The 15,352-nt window shown below is 39.5% G+C and overlaps 1 protein-coding gene across 1 annotated transcript; it reads right to left on the bottom strand.

Annotated features, from left to right (window-relative positions):
• Nucleotides 1-12,124: 12,124 nt before the first annotated feature.
• On the bottom strand, nt 12,125-12,924 carry LOC127217582 (olfactory receptor 7E24-like). Its single transcript, XM_051178571.1, has 2 exons — nt 12,587-12,924; nt 12,125-12,296 (listed from the first exon to the last, which is right to left on the bottom strand). Exons 1-2 carry the CDS (start codon nt 12,922-12,924, stop codon nt 12,125-12,127), a joined length of 510 nt encoding a protein of 169 aa, XP_051034528.1.
• Between the last annotated feature and the right edge of the window lie 2,428 nt (nt 12,925-15,352).

Here is a 15,352-nt window from a genome sequence, read left to right as displayed (position 1 = left end):
CTCTTCATTCAGTTTGGTGTTGGCTGTTGGTTTACTGTATATTGCTTTTATTATGTTTAAGTATGTTCCTGTTATCCCAGATCTCTCCAAGACCTGTATCATGAAAGGTTGTTGGATTTTGTCAAATTATTTTTCAGCATCTAGTGAGATCATGTAATTTTTCTTTTTCAGTTTGTTTATATGGTAGATCACATTGACAGATTTTCATATGCTGACCCATCATTGCATCCCTGGGATGAAGCCTATTTTGTCATGGTGGATGAGTTCTCTGATGTGTTCTTGGATTCAATTTGCCAGTATTTTATTGTTTTTGCATCAATATTCATGAGGGATATTGGTCTGTAGTTCTCTTTTTCAGTTGGGTCTTTTCTGTGTCTTAAGACCAAGGTAATTGTAGCCTCATAAAAAGAGCTTGGTAATGAAACTTCTGCTTCAATTGTGTGGAACAATATAAGGAGTATTAGTATTTGATTCTGGACTGAAGCCATCTGACCCTGGGCTTTTTTTGATTAGGAGGCTTTTGATGACTGCTTCTATTTCATTAGGGGATGTATAAGTATATTTAAATTGCTTATCTGTTCTTGATTTAATTTTGGTAAGTGATACTTATCCAGAAATTTTTCATTCCCATTAAAGTTTTGAATTTTGTGGAATACAGGCTTTCAAAGTATGACCTGAAGAGTCTCTGGATCTTCTCAGTGTCTGTTGTTATGTCCCCCTTTTTGTTTCTAATTTTGGTAATTTGCATGTTCTCTTTCTGTTTTTTGGTTAGTTTGGATAAGGGTTTGTCTGTCTTGTTGATTTTCTTGAAAAACCAACTCTTTGTTACATTGATACTTTGTATTGTTTTGCTAGTTTCTACTTCATTGATTTCAGCACTCAAATTGATTATTTCCTGGTGTCTTCTCCTCTAGGGAGAGTTTACTTCTTGTTCTAGGGCTTTCAGTTGTGCTGTTAATTCTCTAATGTGACATCCTCAGTTTTCTTCATATGCACACTTAGTGTAATGAACTTTCCTCATATTACTGTTTTCAAATTGTCCCATAAGTTTGGGTATATTCTATCTTCATTCTAGGAAATCTTTAATTTCTTTCTTTTTTTCTTCCTTGACCCAGGAATGGTGCAATTGTGCATTGTTAAGTTTCCATGAGTTTGTAGGATTTCTGCAATTTGTGTTGTTGTTGTTGAATCCCAACTTAAAGCATGGTGGTCTGATAAGATACAGGGGACTATTCCAATTTTTTTGTATCTGTTGAGTTTGTTATGTTGTAGTATATGGTAGATTTTAGAGAAGGTTTCATATGGAGCTGAGTATATTCTTTTGTGTTGGGATGTAATGCTCTATAGATGTATGTTAAACCCAATTGAAACATAACTTCTATTAGTTCTTTTGCTTCTCTGTTAAGTTTCTATCTGGTGGTCCTGTCTAGTGGTGAAAGTGGGGTGGTGAAGTCTCCTAGTATGAGTGTGTGAATTTTATGTGAGCTTTGAGGTGTAGTAGTGTTTCTTTTATGAATGTGGGTGCCTTTGTGTTTGTATCATAGATGTTCAAATTTGAGAATTTGTACTGATGGATTTCTCCTGTGATGAATATGAAATGACCCTCTTCATCTCTTTTGACTGATATTGGTTTGAAGTCTAACTTGATAGATATTAGAATAGCCACACCTGATTGCTTCTTGGGTCCATTTGATTGGAAGATCTTTTCCCTATCTTTAACCCTGAGATAGTATCTGTCTTTGAAGCTTAGATATGTTTCTTGTATGCAGCAGAAGGATGGATTCTGTCTTCATATCCACTCTGTTAACCTATGTCTATTTATAGGTGAGTTAAGACCATTGATGTTGAGGGAAAGTAAGGACCATTGATTGTTAATTTTTGTTTGTTTTAGATTTGTTGTTGACAGTGGTATTGTGAGTATATTTGCCCTGCTTTTTCTTTTGGGTTCTGGTAAAGTGGGTTTACTTATTGCTTATGTCTTTGTGAATGAAGTTAACTTCCTTGGGTTAGAGTTTTCCTTCCAGAACTTTCGGTAGGGCTGGATTTGTTGATGTGTATTGTGAAAATCTGGCTTTGTCATTGAATATCATGTTTTCTCCGTCTATAGTGATTGAGAGTTTTGCTGAGTATAGTAGCCTGGGCTGGCATCCATGGACTCTTAGTATTTGTAAAACATCCATCCAGGACCTTCTGGCCTTCAGAGTTTCCACGGAGGAGCCAGGAGTAATTTTTATAGGTCTGCCTTTATATGTTGTCTGGCCTTTTTCCTTCTCTGCTCTTAATTTATTCTGCTCTTTCTTTATTCTGTATGCTAGGTGTTTTGATTATTATGTCGGGAGGGGAATTTTTTTTCTTTTGGTCCAGTCTATTTGGTGTTCAGTATGCTTCTTGTACTTTCATAGGCATGTCCTTCTTCAAATTGGAAAGTTTTCTTCAATGATTTTGTTGAATATGTTTTATATACCTTTGAGCTGGGCTTCTTCACCTTCTTCTATGCCTATTATTCTTAAGTTTGGCCTTTTCATGGTGTCCCACATTTACTGGATGTTCTGTGTTCTAGATTGGATTTAAGATTTTCTTTGGTTGATGAATCTATTTCCTCTAGTTTATCTTTAGTGCCTGAGTTTCTCTATTCAATCTCTTGTATTCTGTTGGTATGCTTGCATTGAAGTTCCTGATCGTTTGCCCAGTTTATCTATTTCCAACATTCCCTCAGTTTGTGTTTTCTTTATTGTCTCTATTTCGGTTTTCAAGTCTTGAACTGTTTCCTTCACCTGTTTGATTGTTTTTTGTTGGCTTTCCTTATTTTCTTTAAGAGATTTGTTCATTTCTTCCAATTGTTGGTTTGTTTTTTCTTCCATTTCATTAAGGGATTTTCTCATATCTTGTTTGAGGGCCTCTATCATTTTTATGATGATAATTTTTAAGTTGTTCTCTTCTGCTTCTTCTGCTTTGGTATGTTCAGGTCTAGTTATTGTATAGTACCTAGAGTCTGGTGGCGTCATGCTTCTCTTTGTATTGTTAAGTGTTTCCTTGTATTGCTGTCTTCCCATTGCTTCTTTCAGTAGGTGCAGCTGGAGACTCTCTCTCTCTCTACTCTTCCGGTGGGCATAGGTGGTTCTGGATTTCAATGTCTGTAGCTCTGGGTGGTCCAACCTCTCTAGGAGATCTCTCCTCCAGCAGAAGCCTGGTGATAGGGGTCAAAGATCAGGCTGTCAGGGACTAAGGGTTGTCCCATGTGGGTAAGCAGGTCCAGTGTGCTCAGAGCAGATCCAGGAAGCTTCCTGAAGGTACAGAGGTTGCTGGACCCACACACTGGCCCAGTGCTTAACCAGAGGAGTGGAGCAGTAGGCTCAGTAGGACAGAGTGGGGGAAGGGCAGGTTCTGGGTAGGGTGGTTTGTGGATCAAAATACTATGACTTTTCTTTCTGGGGACAGTATATGGGGGGGAGCGAGATTTGGGACTAACCCAGGGAGTTCCCAGGGAAGGGTTCGACTTGAAGTGGTCCCAGATTCACCTCTGGCAGAGGCCCAGCGATGGGGGTCAAAGATCAGGCAGGTGGGGACTTCTCCTTGCTTTCTTAAAGATGTTGGTTCATTTCTTGCATTTTTTTGCTTGGTCTTTTCCTCTATTTCTTCCAATTTTTTGTTTGTTTGGTTTTTTCTTCCACTTCTTTAAGGGATTTCTCATATCATCATTGAGGACCTCTATCATTTTTATCAAGTTATTTTTTAAGCCATTCCCTTCTGCTTCATCTGCTTTGGTGTGTTCAGGTCTAGTTGGTGTAGAGTTCCTAAATTCTGGAGGTCTTTCTATTGTTTATTGTTTTCTTGCATTGCTGCTGTCTTCCCATCACTTCTTCCAGTGTGTGCAGGTGGAGTCTCTCTCTCTCTCTCTCTCTCTCTCTCTCTCTCTCTCTCTCTCTCTCTCTCTCCATGCTCTTTTGGTGGGTGTAGGTGTGTCATGTGTTCAATGTCTATAACTCTGGATGATCGAAGCTCTCCAAGAGAACCGACCCAGGAAGTTCCAAGGAGATGGAGAGGATATTGGGCCCATACTCTGGCCAAGTGCTCACCCCCAACAATGGGCCTAGCAGGGCCAAAGATGAGGGGAAGGCAGGCTGTGGGTGGTGGATGGTCTGGAGTGCCAGGGCTGAATAACTCAGGCCAAGGTTATAGAGGAGAGTGAGATGCAGAGCTAATCCAGGGAGTTCCCAGGAAAGCATATCATGGGATTTGGCCTGGGCTGGTCCCAGACTCACTTCAGGCAGAGGGCAAGCAAAGGGACCAAAAGATCAGGTGAGGGCAGGCTCAAGGTGGTCCAGCATGGATAGGCTGATCCAGTATGCACAGAGCCAACCAAGGGATTTCCAAGGAGATGAAGAGGGTATTAAACCCATGCTCTGGCCAAACACTCACCCCCAGCAGTGGGCCCAGCAGGGCCAAGGATCTATTTGTGTTTTCCTTATTACCTCTCTTCCAATTCTCAAGTCTTAAACTGTTTCCTTTACCTGTTTATTTTTTCTTGGATTTCTTTAATAGATTGATTGCTTCCAATTTTGTCTTTTTCTCTATTTCTTAAGGAAATTTCATCTTTATAAAGCTCTATCATCTTTTAAAAAAAGTTATAATTAAGGTCCTTTTCTTCTGCTTCATCTGCATTAGGATATTCAGGTCTTCCTATTATAGAACCACTGGGTTCTGGTGGTGCCATAGTGCCCTTTATGTTGTTCAGTGTATTCTTACACTGGTATTTACCCATCTTTTTTTCCAACTGCTGTAGGTGGTACTTATGCCTATAGGGACTGCTATACTTCCAATTTTTATGAGTGGTGATTGTGTCTATAGGGCCTTCCAATGTTGCAGGAAAGGGCTATCTGCAGGAGGATGCTAGGGTGGGGGTTTTGAGCAGCAGAATAGGTGTTGTGAGAACACAGTCCAGTGGGGAACAGAGGTGGTGGTACAGCCTATGTGGGGTCTCTCAAATACTGACCTGCTGATGTGGTGATATATTATTTATAATTTATTAAAGCTTACCTTAGGATTCAGAAAGCAAAGTCATCCACAAGCCATAGAAACCACATATACCTTTAATCTCAGCAGCCAGAAGCTAGGAGATGGTAGTACATACCTTTAATCCTAGGACGCAGAATTAAGAAGTAGACTGATCTCTGTGAGTTCAAGGCCATCCAGTAGAAATAGCTCACACAAAGATGGTCTCAGCACCTGGGATCACACACCTCTAATCCCAGCATTAGTGAGGTAGATAAGATAGGAACAAGGTCTCAGTATCAGTCATTCATTCTCCGGCCACATTGAAGATAGAAGGCATTCAGTCTCATGATTCTCCAGCTACACTGAGAAGCAGCAGGATCAGCCCTTTCAATTATTGGCTGGCTACTTTGCTTTTCAGATCTTAACCTTGAAACTGGAACTACAGTATCAGTCCCTTGGACTTTTACTTTTTTGTGTTACATGCTGCTGAGATCTTCACCATAGCATTGTGATTCCATCAAAGTTGGGTTTGGCCCAACTGCCTTTCTGGGGCTGGGATGGGAGAGGAAGATTGATACTTTTTAAATTTGGTTCCACTATGGAATATCTTTCTCCATCTTTTATGTAAATATTTTACTGGATGTAGTGGTCTAGGTGGCATCTATAGTCTCTTAGAGTTTGTAGAACTTTCTACCAGTCCTTTCTGCATTTCAGAGTCTTCATAGAGAAGCCAGGTATTAATCTAATAGGTCTACTGCCTTCATGCAATTTGACCTTTTTCCTTGCAGCTTTAACATTCTTTCTTTTTCTGTATGTTTAGTGTTTTGATTATTAGGTGTTATGGGGAACTTCATTTCTCATTCAGTCTATCTGGTGTTCTGATATGCTTTTTTTTACTTTGATATGAACTTCCTCTTTATGATTTGGAAATTTTCTCCTATAGTTTTGTTGAAAATATTTTCTGTGCCTTTGACCTGGGTTTCCTATTTTTCCTCTCTTCCTATTATTCCTGGAATAGGTATTTTCACGGTGTCCCAGATTTTATTGTATTTTGTCTGGCTATTTATATTGAGCATTTTCTTTGACTGAGGTATCCAAAAATAATCTTCCTGTCTTCTCTTAAAGTTCTTGGATTTTCTCTTCCATGTCTTCTATTCTCTTAGTGAAACTTGTCCCTATAGTTCTTGTTCTAGTTCCTAAATTTTTTCATTTCACATTTTACCTCTGTTTAGATGATTTTATTTTCAATTTTTAATTCTTAAACTGTATTCTTCATGGTATTCCACTGCTTATTTTTGTGTATTTCACGAATGCATTAATTTATATCTACTTTAAGCACCTCAAATATATATTGATGCTATTTTGAAGTCCTTGTCCTGTGCTTCAGCTATAATGAACTACTCAAGTCCTATTGTATTGCTTTAGTCTGTACATATTGTTCTTTCTATTATTGATTATATATTTACACTGGTGCATAGACATCTTTCCTTGGGATGATTACCATTTTAGATGCTTGTTTTTTGTTAGGTAAGTGTTTTTTCCTTGGTTTCAGTTTCCTTCACTGGTCTTAGTAGAATGTGGTTTTAGGTTACCCTATAAGAAATGCATCTGAGATACTGCAATGTGTGGCCACTCGGGGTTCTGTGTAGAATGTGCTTTTACGTATTGGTAACTGAAAATTAGGAAGGAATAGGTGTGGCCAGAAGGGAGAGTTTGCAGGAGTCCACAGAAGGAGGAAAGCAGAGTGTGCTAAAAGGATCTGCCTAGACCCTCGGGAGTGTAGACAGACAGGGAATAGAGACCACAACAGATAGTCTGGTACAGGGCTGCGGAATAGAAAGGGAAATTGAAACTGAAGGATGGGGAAAGAGTGAAAATAGCCACTTTATTCCTTGGACTTTGTTGCTAGTGGATTTCCAAAGATGCTTTTGGAGCTAGAGGCTGAGACAAAGGAATGTGGTCATGTGGGATGATATAAGAGACCTGCCTGTCCCACTGGAGGTAGGGGCAGAGAGACTCTTTGCTGTTTATTTTTTTCATGTTTCTATGCAAACTAATTGCTGGAATTCAATGACACAATATTAGATAGAAAATCATATTGTAGAAAAGAAGCCCAAATCAAGGTGAAATATTCACTTTAAAAAAACACTCAAAACATTTCTTTCCCCCTTAAGTTTGACTAAAACCCCTTTTTAGTCAAAGAAAAGTAAGAAATACTTAAGTTTACCCTAATATGTTGTGAGACAATAATACAGTTTCCCTCAGTTTAAAGCCCCATAAATTTCCAAGGACTGTGTTATCTAAATGTCAAATAAAAATTAATAGTTCATGCTGACAAAGACATTGTGTTCCATTTTCCTAAGCAGTTTTTCTGTTATTGAAAAGTCATACCTTTTCATAGTATCATCTTTTATAACCAATATTGAATTAAATTGTTTATGTTATTAAAATTTCCTTTTAGTATACAATTCATACCTGGTAGTAGATATGGTAAATGTGCTTTTATTAAACATATTTATTAAAACCTACATAGTAAATGAAACCATTAGACACAAATGTGCTGTTATTGATCAATGTACCATCCAAAAAACAAAATTTTGAAATACTAAGAAATAATTTTGAATTTTAAAGTCTATGTTTATAAGTGCAACTCCATCATTCCCCCTTCAAATAAGTCATTTAGAACCACTCTTATATTCTCCCTTTGTCCTGCATTCTGCAGTGACTTGTTGATGTAGTTTTATGGCCTCTGTGAACACAACAGCCTTTAAAACTGTGGAGGACTTCAGAAGCTGAGAAGGACAAGAATATTTTGAGTCCCAACCATTTCATGCTTCATTAGTGGATTTTAATTTGTGTCAGTCTTTATCCATGAACTTTAATTCTCTCACTTCAAATAACAGGCTCACTATTTTGACAGTCCACATTATGACTTAATTTGGGAAAAAAACAGGCAAAATACAATGTATACCATAAGCAAACCCAAAAGCAGATATCCCACATATTATCTGGGGGATTATAATTACCATTCTTTTGTGAGTATTATTATAAATTTTAAAAATTTTGTTAAATATTTTTAAAATGAGATTATATTGTAAATCCAATAGTTCTCACCTCCCTCCCTACTTCACATATACCTACCTGTGGCACGCCCCTGACCCGCAGGGGAAGAAGACCACCGACAGGAGGATCCTTCTCTGATCACACTTTATTGAAGCGCTTCTTGATTGAGGGAGAGCTGGAGATGAGGGGCATGCAAGCAAGGAAGGGAGCGGCTTATATCTAGGCAGGATGGGTGTTCCTTCCTGAAAGGACACCAGTCAGTCTGGGATTGGTGCATAGCTGTTGCCAGGCAGACTCGAGGAGGGCACGCGCCAAAAACAGGGTTGTTTACAACAGTCCTCGGCGCCATCTTGTAATGGCGAATTGTGTGGGTTCCCACACCTACCCTTGCCCTCTTTCAAATTTATTGACTTTTTCTTTAATTGCTGATAAGTCTCCTGCTCTCAGAACTCCCTCTTTGCCTATAGCTCTTTATATAAGGTTGAGGGTTACTGAGCTTTTCCCTCTCACATTAGCATGTCAGTTTGTCTTCCTTGTTCAGGTCCTGTTCAGGTAGTCTAGATGACAAGCCTGGTTCTCTTGTCATTTCTAAAACCCAATCTCAGCAGACTGACCCTTTCAACTGGCTCCTGTGCACAGCTTTTCAGTGTCATTTACATTCATATTGTATGGGGTTGTAGGCAGAATTTTGTGTGAGGACCATCAGCTCCTCAATAAATACATGGACACTTATTATTAAATGTCAAGACCATGCTGGGGAAACCTACAGAAACAGCTGACCTGAGCAAGTGGGAACTCATGAACTCCAGATTGACAGCTGGGGAACCTGCATGACACCAAACAAGGTCCCCTGAACATGGATATCAGTTTGGAGGCCTGGGCAGTTTATGAGCCCTCTGGCAGTGGAACCAGTATTTATCCCTAGTGCATGAGTTGGGATTTTGGAACCCAATCCCTACATGGGGATACTCTCTAAGACTAAATACAGGGGAAAGGGCCTTGGTCCTGCCACAAATGATGTGAAAGACTTTGATGATCCCCCATGGGAGGCCTCATGCTCTCTGAGGAGTTGGATGGGGAGTTGGTGGAGGAAATGAATGGACAAGAAAGAGACAGAACTGGGGTTGGTGTGTGAAATAAGATGGTTTTCAATTTAAATAAAAATATATTTCAAAATAAAAATGGAAAGCGAGGCAGACAGTTTAGGATTGTTTCTAACTTAACCCTTATCTACATTCTTCCACGTACTTGTTACGCCATCTCCATTATTCCCATCCTGCCTCCTCTGTGTCTGGCTGGAGACCTCTCCTCCTCCTTCTTCCCAGAGATTTCTGTCCCTAACATTTCCACCTGACCTCTTCTTGCCTACATAACAGTGATTCAGCACTTTGTTAAACCAATAATGAAAACACATCTTCACACAGTGTAAAGAAATCTTCCACAACAAGGGGTTGTTCAGCAATATGAATCATCCATTCCAAGAAAACTTTCATCTCTCCAACTTCAATTTTTTTGTGCATTTTTTTTGAAACGACCCATATTGGTTAGGGTTTTCTATTGGTATGCAGAGATACCATGGCCATGGCAACTCTTATAAAGAAAACATTTAATTGGGGTGACTCACTTCTAGTTTCAGAGGTTCAGTACATTATCATCTTTCTTGCAGGCAGCAGGAAGTCAGCTGGCTGTCACAGTAAGGGAAGCTTGAAAAAAAGATACCTCAAAGGCAGCTCCACACTTCCTCCAACAAGGCCACACCTCCTAATAGCACCATTCCCATTAGTGCCCAAATCCTTTAAAACCACCACATTCCACTCCCTGGTTCCCAATAGCTTATAACCATATCATAATGCAAAATTGTATACAGTCTACCTCAAAATCCCCATAGTCTGTAACAGTTCCAAACTTGTCCCAAAGTCCAAAGTCTCTCCTGAGATGCATGACAATCTTTTAACTCTAATCCCCCTGTCAAAATCAATATCAAAAAGAAGATTACATACTTTCAACATATCATGGCACAGGATACACATTACCATTCCAAAATATAGGGAGAGGAACATGAGGTAAAGATAGAGGTTTCTGTCCTGCCTGGTCCCACAGCCGCTTTTCCCCAAATAAACACAAAGACGCTATATTAATTATAAAACTGTTGGCTAGGGCTTCTTATTGGCTAGCTCTGTCTTAATTATTAACCCATAACTACTAATCTACGTATTTCTACATGGCCTCATCTTACCAGAATGGCTGGTGCATCCTATCTTCCCGATCTCTACATGGCATCTCCTTTCTGCCTCTATCCCTGTCTTTCTCTTCTCAGCACTTTTCTGGTTTGGTAGCCCTGCCTATGCTTCTTGCCTGGCATTGACCAAACAGAGTTTTATTCATTGATCAACAAGAGAAACATATATAGAGAATGACATCTCCCATTAGTGAGGAAATACTAAACCACAGCAAGACCAAAAATCATCTGGGCAAACTACAAAATTTGCATCCCCAAATCTGATGTCAAAATGTTCTTTGGATTTCCAATTCCAATTCTTTGACTGCAACATATGTCATTCTCTTGGATTCATTCCAATCCCTGTTATCAGCTCTCCTTGGCATCTCTAACATTTTGGGTTTTCCAAGGCAATCCAGGGTTTAACTTCATAGCTTCACTCAACAGCCTCTCTCCTAAGTCTATTCAGGGACACCCCTGACATATGCCAGGCCCCAGCAGCTTTCTTTAGGTTCAGAGGCAAATTCTATAATCTGTTTCCTCTACCCTTAACTCTGAAGCCAGAATTATGTGACCGAAGCTGCCAAGTTCTGCTGATTAAATCTTCACCAGCTTTCCAACTTTTACTGCCTAAGCTTGCATGACTGAAACTAGACATGTAGACCAGGCAGGGATCAAACTCAGACATCCACCCACCTCTGCCTTTTGAGTGCTAACACTGAAGGTGAGAACCATCACACCAGGCCCAAGCTTTTCTTTAATTCCTTTTCACAAGGTGGATACTTATTTGGGTGGGATCTTGCCCTGAAGTCATCACTCCTTTTCTTCCATTTCTTAATCTATTTATCTCCTTGAACAAAGGAATTAGCTCCATTAAACTTACTAGTATTCTATTCTACTCAAAATGTACCTTTTGAAATTTACCATGCTGAGCTTGCTACTTTTCATTATATATCTTCATGAGTTGCCAGTAATATCCACACAACATAATATTACTGGGCGGTTTTGAAATTTCTTCTACCAATAAAATTAATCCAAGATTCTCCACTTTAGGCTCAAGCAGACATTCCAGACAAGGGCAAAAGGCAGCAACTTAACCACAAATCACAAGGATTATCTCTAGGCAGCATACTAAATTTCTTCTCTGAAACCTCTTGAGTAAGCCCACAACAGTTCAAATGATTCTAAGTACCTCTGTCTTCCTTGCTGCCCATTAAGCGATGCTAAAAACATTTTTGTTTTCATAACCCAAAATCTTAAATCCTCCAACAAACACATGATATGACATATCATGGCACTACCTCAGACTTTGGTACTAACTTATGTCTTGATTAAGACTTTATATTGCTATGAAGAGATAACATAACCATGACAACACTTACAAAGAAAATATTTAATTGGAAATGGCTTACAGTTTCAAAGATTCAGTCCAAATATCATCATGACAGGGAACATGGCAGTGTATACACAGATGTGATGCTGGACCTGAGAGTACTACATCTTGAAGGTAATAGGAAATGTACTGATTGTCACATTCAGGGAGGCTCGAGAGAAAGAGGCTTCCAAGGCTATTCCCACAGTGACATTCTTCCTTCTACAAGGCCAAACCTGCTAACAGTGCCCTTCCCTTAGGGAGACTTTAATTTCAAACCACCATACTACCCATTCACCATATGGACAACCACAGTGACGGCCAACACTTCATCATGCAATATTGTGAAGCATCAGTAAAATAATGTGAGACATTAACTGAGATTTACATGTATAATTAATATATAGATACATGGTGAATTTATAAAGAATGTCAATGATTATAATGCTCTGCTCAGATTCTTCCTTAAGGCAGTTTTAATGTCCTTGTTCCTTCAGTCTGTAGATGAAGGGATTCAACACAGGTGTGGCCACAGTGTACATCACTGAGGCAAGTGCATTACTTCTTGGAGAATGTGACAGAGAGGAACTGAGGTACACTCCTAGTGCTGTTCCATAAAACAAGCAAACAATGGACAAATAAGACGCATGGGTGGAGAAGGTTTTGTGCTTCCCACTTGATGATGATGATCCCATGATGGAGGAAACTATTTTAAAGTAAGAGAAAATGATTCCTGAAACAGAAAGTAACCCAAAGAGAGTACCCATACAGAATCTGACTATGCTATTGGTGAAAGTATCAAGACAGACAAGTTTAAGTAGTTCAGAAGAGTCACAAAAGAAGTTGGAAATTTCAGTAATATCCTCACAGATGAAAAAAAATTTAATATTGCCACATAGTGTAACAGTAATTCTAAGAGGCTAACAAGAAAAGATCCTAGAGGTAAGACACCACAGCCACTGGGATTAACAATAACCTGAAAATATAGAGGGTGGCAGATGGCCACAAACTGATCAAATGCCATCACTGCCAGAAGCATGGCATCCATACATGCAAAAATTATAAACAGTGACATCTGTGTCAGGCAGCCCACATAGGAAATGACTGGGCAGTGAGTTTGTATGTCCACAATCAGGCTGGGAACCGTGGTGGAGATGAAACCAATATCAACCATGGACAGGTAGAAGAGGAAGAAGTACATGGGTGTGTGGAGATGGGAGTCAGAGCTTACTGTCAGGATGATGAGCAGGTATCCAAACAGGGCCAAGATGTACATGGACAAGAATAGGAAAATGAGAACAGTCTGTAGGTCTGGATCCTCTGAGAGATGAATGAAGTGAAATTCTGGTACACATGTTGCATTCCACATGATTTTATTTCTTGAACATCTTTTGGCGTAAACCAAAAATGTTGTTAACAATGGTACCAGCATGCATGTAGATCTTCTTTACAATTTGAATACAAATATTGATTATTTTCCTAAGTTTATTGTGACATCATTAAAATTTACTCAGTTATGGGAAATGCCACATTCTAATAGTATTTTGTTTTTAACTCATGCATTACCTCTTATGAGAGCCATATTGAATACAGTAATCTAGATGATGAGGCAAGAGTTAATGTAAAGCGCTGGCTGGAAGTCACAGAAAAAAAAAAAAAACACATCAAAAACAAAATATGTATTTTGTGGAAGCCTCCCTTTACACAAACTACTGATCAAATAAAATGAAAACTTGAAATATTTAAATATATTTTTTCTTATTGCAGAAACACAGGACAAATTTATTTCTTTTGCAATGTATCTGACAATGTTAAATCCTAGTATCTAAATAACAATTTAGGACTCCTACCCAGGAAAATATTTTCTGGTTCCAGTGTCTTCTATAGGTTTCTCTATTTCTTTGACTTAAAGAAATTTTCCATTTCAAAGACCAGGGAGGAATACGTCTTTGTTTAAAACTTACTTAGATGTTAAAACCAATTAATATATATATTTCATGTTTCTCCTAGTCTATTTCAAGTTTTTTCTTTTTATTTATTTATTTATTTTATAACCAAGTCCATTTAAATGAAAACAAACATTTATAGACAATATTTGGGCATTTGGGCATCGTTTTTTCCAAACTACTTCCTGCTGGTAAGGGGCGCAGTCATGGGGGATTCGAAGAAGATGCAGAAATCCTGGCTGTAGTCTGCAAGGCTGCTTTGTCCAGCTGTTTTGAATGTAGGACCACCTGGTACACTGTTTCAGGCAGTCTGGCGTGATAAAACCACATTAGTCTGGAAGGAATCCACAGCTTTTCATTTCCTGCGGAAACAAAAAGAGAAATCCATTTCCCCAGGAAATTGTCCTCGAACCCAAACTTTGCAGTCAAAGCCACTTTTTTTATTTATTTAATTTATTATTTTACATGTCGATCCCTCCCTCCCACCCTCCCACCCTCCCTTATGCCCTCTCTGCCCTCTCACATGTACTCTAAACACCCTCCCCTCCCATCCCCCCAATTCCATATGTAGGGGAATGCCATCCAGTTGGGGTCATGTAGATCTGACAGGTCATGTGAAGTAGGGACTAGGGCTTCTCTCCTGTCTCTAGGTTAAGGCAGTTATCCCTCCATGGGAGATGTGTTCGCAAGGTCCTTTTGTGCACCAGGGATACATCCTGGTTCTACTCTCTGAGGTCCCTTAGACTCCTCAGTCCTTCTGGCTGAGACCCATACTGAGGGGGCCTGAGTCAGTCCCATGCTGGATTCCCAGCTATCAGTCTGAGGGCCCCTTAGCTCCTTCTTGTTCAGGTAAGCTGTCCCTATGTGTTTCTGCAGCCTGGTCTTGTCCTCTCCATCTGCATCTGAGTTCTAGTTTGACTCAGTGTTTATGTATGGGTGTTTGTTCCTGTTTCCAACAGGTACTAGATGAGGGCTCCATGGATAAGTTAGTTGTTGATCTCACTATCTGGGAAGAGCATTTATGGTAGCCTTTCTATGGACACTCAAATTGTTAGTTAGCGGCAGTCTTGTAGTTCTCTAGACCTTTCTTTGTGTTCAAGTTTACCTTCAAACCAATATTGGCTCCCTCTTTTATGTTCTCTCTCTATATATCTATCTTTCTATCTATCTCTATCTCTATCTCTCTATCTCTCTCTCCTGTCTTCTATTCCTAACCGGGCTCAATCTTCTTAGTCGCGCGTGTTTTCCTTTCCTCCCCCTCGTTTTCTCCTACTTCTCTATCAATTCGCTGCCCCCCCCCACTTCCCCTGTGCTCTGTGGGACTTGTCCCTTTCCAGTCCTGTGAGGGACTTTATATGAATCTCTTAAAATACACCTTATATCCTAGTTTCTCTGGTGGTGTGAATTATAGGCTGGTGATCCTTTGATCTAGGTCTAAAATCCATATATGAGTGAGTACATACTGTGTTCCTCTTTTTGTGACTGGGTTACCTCATTCAGGATGATTTCTTCAAGTGCCTTCCACTTGCCTGCAAATTTCAATATACCATTATTTTTTTTTTTCTGCAAAGTAGTATTCCATTGTGTAGATATGCCACATCTTCATTATCTATTCTTCAATTGAGGGGCATCTAGGTTGCTTCCAGGTTCTTGCTATTACAAATAGTGCTGCTGATCTCTGCGGGTCCGCTCTGAGTTCCCACCAGAAAGATCCTTGACCCCCAAAGCAGGGCCTCTGCTAAAGAAAGAGGCCTCAGA

Source organism: Phodopus roborovskii, unplaced genomic scaffold (assembly GCF_943737965.1).
Source record: "Phodopus roborovskii unplaced genomic scaffold, PHOROB, whole genome shotgun sequence".
In the NCBI taxonomy this organism is placed as follows: Eukaryota; Metazoa; Chordata; class Mammalia; order Rodentia; family Cricetidae; genus Phodopus; species Phodopus roborovskii.
The sequence above is the reverse complement of the archived record's forward strand: the minus strand, read 5'-3'. Positions and strand labels throughout refer to the sequence as shown.